Here is a 2,500-nt window from a genome sequence, read left to right as displayed (position 1 = left end):
AAGAGAGAGAGAGAGAGAGAAAGAGAGAGAGAGAGAGGAGAGAGAGAGAAAGAGAGAGAGAGAGAGAGAAAGAGAGAGAGAGAGAGAGAGAGATAGAGAGAGAGACAGAGAGAGAGAGAGAGACAGATAGAGATAGATAGATAAATAGATAGACAGATAAATGGAGTGAGAAAGAGAGGGAGAAAGAGAGAAAGAGAGAGAGAGAGAGAGAGAGAGAGAGAGAGAGAGAGAGAGAGAGAGAGAGAGAGAGAGAGAGAGAGAGAGAGAGAGAGAGAGAGAGAGAGAGAGAGAGAAAGGGGGGAAGGGAGAGAGCGAGTTAGAACAAGAGAGAGAAATAAAAAAACAGAAAGAAAAGAAGAAAGTGAAAAAGAACGAAAGGCCGACAGCCCGAGTGGGAGCCCGATAGGAGTGCGCGAGGCATTCCACATATAGCACCTCGCGCCCGTCCACGTCCGGCCACTACGCAGCTGGCACATTCTTGGCCGTAGACTGATGCTATGGTCAATAGCTGGCACTTGAAGCAGTCGGACAAATCTATTCCTCCTCGCCCCCCGCCCCCCTCCCCTTCCTCTTAACCTTGATCGAAAATCTTGTCTTGAGCACGTGTTATCTTCCTCCTGTATGACCCCCCTCCTTGCTTTGAGGAATTCCATTACATTCATCTAAAATAATATCACTAACAAGAATTCCTTTCAGAAGTAAACAAGTTAATGCCTAGACTATCAACGGAAAGAGGGATCGGTCCTTCCTTACCTCGATGTTCTCCTTGAGGGCGTCGATGTCCTTGTTGTCCGTGGCAGCGTGGTCGAGCTCCTTGTCCAGCTGAGACTCGAGGTTGTTGAGTCCGAGGTCGAGGCTGCGGACGGCCATGTCGTAGTCGGTCCACTGGGCGATGAGCGACGCCAGAGCCTCGCGGCGACTGTCCATGTTCTCGAGGGAGCTCTTCCAGTCCCTGTTGACCTGCATCATCTGGTTGCCGATGAGGACGTGGCTGTCCTTGTTGACGACCTGCAGGAGCTCGTTCGCCTTCTCGGTGTAGTCGAGGATGACGGTGCTCTGGTCGTAGAGGCGCACGCGCTCCTCGTCGACCCTCTGCAGGTTGACCCTGAGGGCGGCCACGTTGATGGCGCTGTCGTCCTGCAGGAGGTTGCTGTTGGCTTCCTTAATAAGTCCGAGGGCCTTCTCGAGTCCGGCGTTGTACTCGCATACGAGCTGGACGTTCTTCTCCAGCTGGGCCTTGTGGTCACGCGCAGACTTGGTGACGTTGTCGAGGTCCTTGGTGAGCTGCGAGAGCTCGGTGGTGAGCTCCTCCTGGTCCTCGGATGCGAGCGAGGGCACGATGCGCTCGGCGATGTTCCCCAGCTGCTCCAGGGACTCGCCGATGAGGCCCTCGCTGGAGAAGTAGGCGAGGTGGTCCTCCAGGTCTGAGCGCACGTTCTCGTAGTCGATGCCGTCGGCGTCGACGATGCGCTTCCTGGCCTCCTTGATCCAGTCGCTGATCTTGGTGGTGAAGTCCTCGTAGTCCAGGCGAAGGATCTTGGCATCCTTGAGGTACTTGAGTCGGGACTCAAGCTCAAGTGGGAATGTGGTAACCACCATGTTGGCCTCAGAAAGCCGCTCCTGCAGGATGTACGGGAGGCCGCTCTCCTGCTTGGCACGCTCCTGGACGTCAACTATCTTCTTCAGCTGCTCCTCGATGTCTTTGGCGAGTTCCTCGTGGGTCTCCAGTTCTTCGTCGGCGCTCTCGACCTCCAGGGTAAGGAGCGGGCGGGTCTTGAGCTCGGACTCTTGTTCGAAGAGCCACTCCATAGTCATGTTGAGTTCGACTGTCAGGCGCTTGTGGCTCTCAGCAGACAGCTCGTGCTCTGAGTGTCTCTTCTCGACCTCTCGACGCAGTCCGCTGAGGGAGACCTTGAGCGCCTGCAGCTGCTCTGTGACGGCGTTGTGGTCCTCGACCGTGCCCTCCTCGCTGATGATGGCGCCCTTGTCTTGCGCAGAGGTCAGCTGAGCCTCGCTCTCCTGGATCCTGGTAATGACCTCGCCGTACTTCCTCAGCTTGTCGGTCACGGTCCTCTCCGTCTGCTCGATGTCCCTCACCACCGTCGTGTAGCGGTTGACGAAGCCCGAGATCTCCGAGACGAGGGAGGTGTACTGCTGCCGCACCAGAATCAGCTGTCGGATCCTGGTGATCTGCTTCTCCAGGATCAGGATCATTTCCTGCTGCTGCTTTATCATGTCACGCATTTCTCCCACGCTCACGTCGGAGCTGACGCACATGTCGTCCAGACTCTTCCTGAACTCGTTGACCTTCTTGAGGGCTTCCTGGTACGACGTGAGGAGCTTCTGGGCGTCCTCGACGTGGCGACCCACCGGCCTGCTGAGGGACTTGATCTCCTTCTGGATCGTGGCGAAGTACTGGGTGCTCTGCACGATCCTCTCTGTGTTGCGGCGCTGCAGCGTGATGGTGTTGCGCACCTGCTCCGTTCTGTCGCTGATTGAA

General features: G+C 56.3%; 1 protein-coding gene across 1 annotated transcript in view; it reads right to left on the bottom strand.

Moving 5' to 3' along the window:
• The window catches only part of LOC147471081 (muscle-specific protein 300 kDa-like), a 24,823-nt gene that overhangs the window by 3,595 nt on the left and 18,728 nt on the right, over positions 1 to 2,500 (bottom strand). Inside the window, exon 14 of the mRNA XM_086541372.1 lies at positions 754 to 2,500. This exon is cut by the window's right edge and continues 809 nt beyond it. Within this exon, the coding sequence (XP_086397498.1) occupies positions 754 to 2,500 (1,747 nt within the window). The remainder of the gene's footprint in view (positions 1 to 753) is intronic.

The sequence above is a fragment of the Penaeus japonicus genome, unplaced genomic scaffold (assembly GCF_977035675.1).
Source record: "Penaeus japonicus unplaced genomic scaffold, GWHDUDI00000001_assembly GWHDUDI00000010, whole genome shotgun sequence".
In the NCBI taxonomy this organism is placed as follows: Eukaryota; Metazoa; Arthropoda; class Malacostraca; order Decapoda; family Penaeidae; genus Penaeus; species Penaeus japonicus.
Note: the sequence above shows the minus strand (reverse complement) of the source record. Positions and strands in the feature narration are given on the sequence as shown.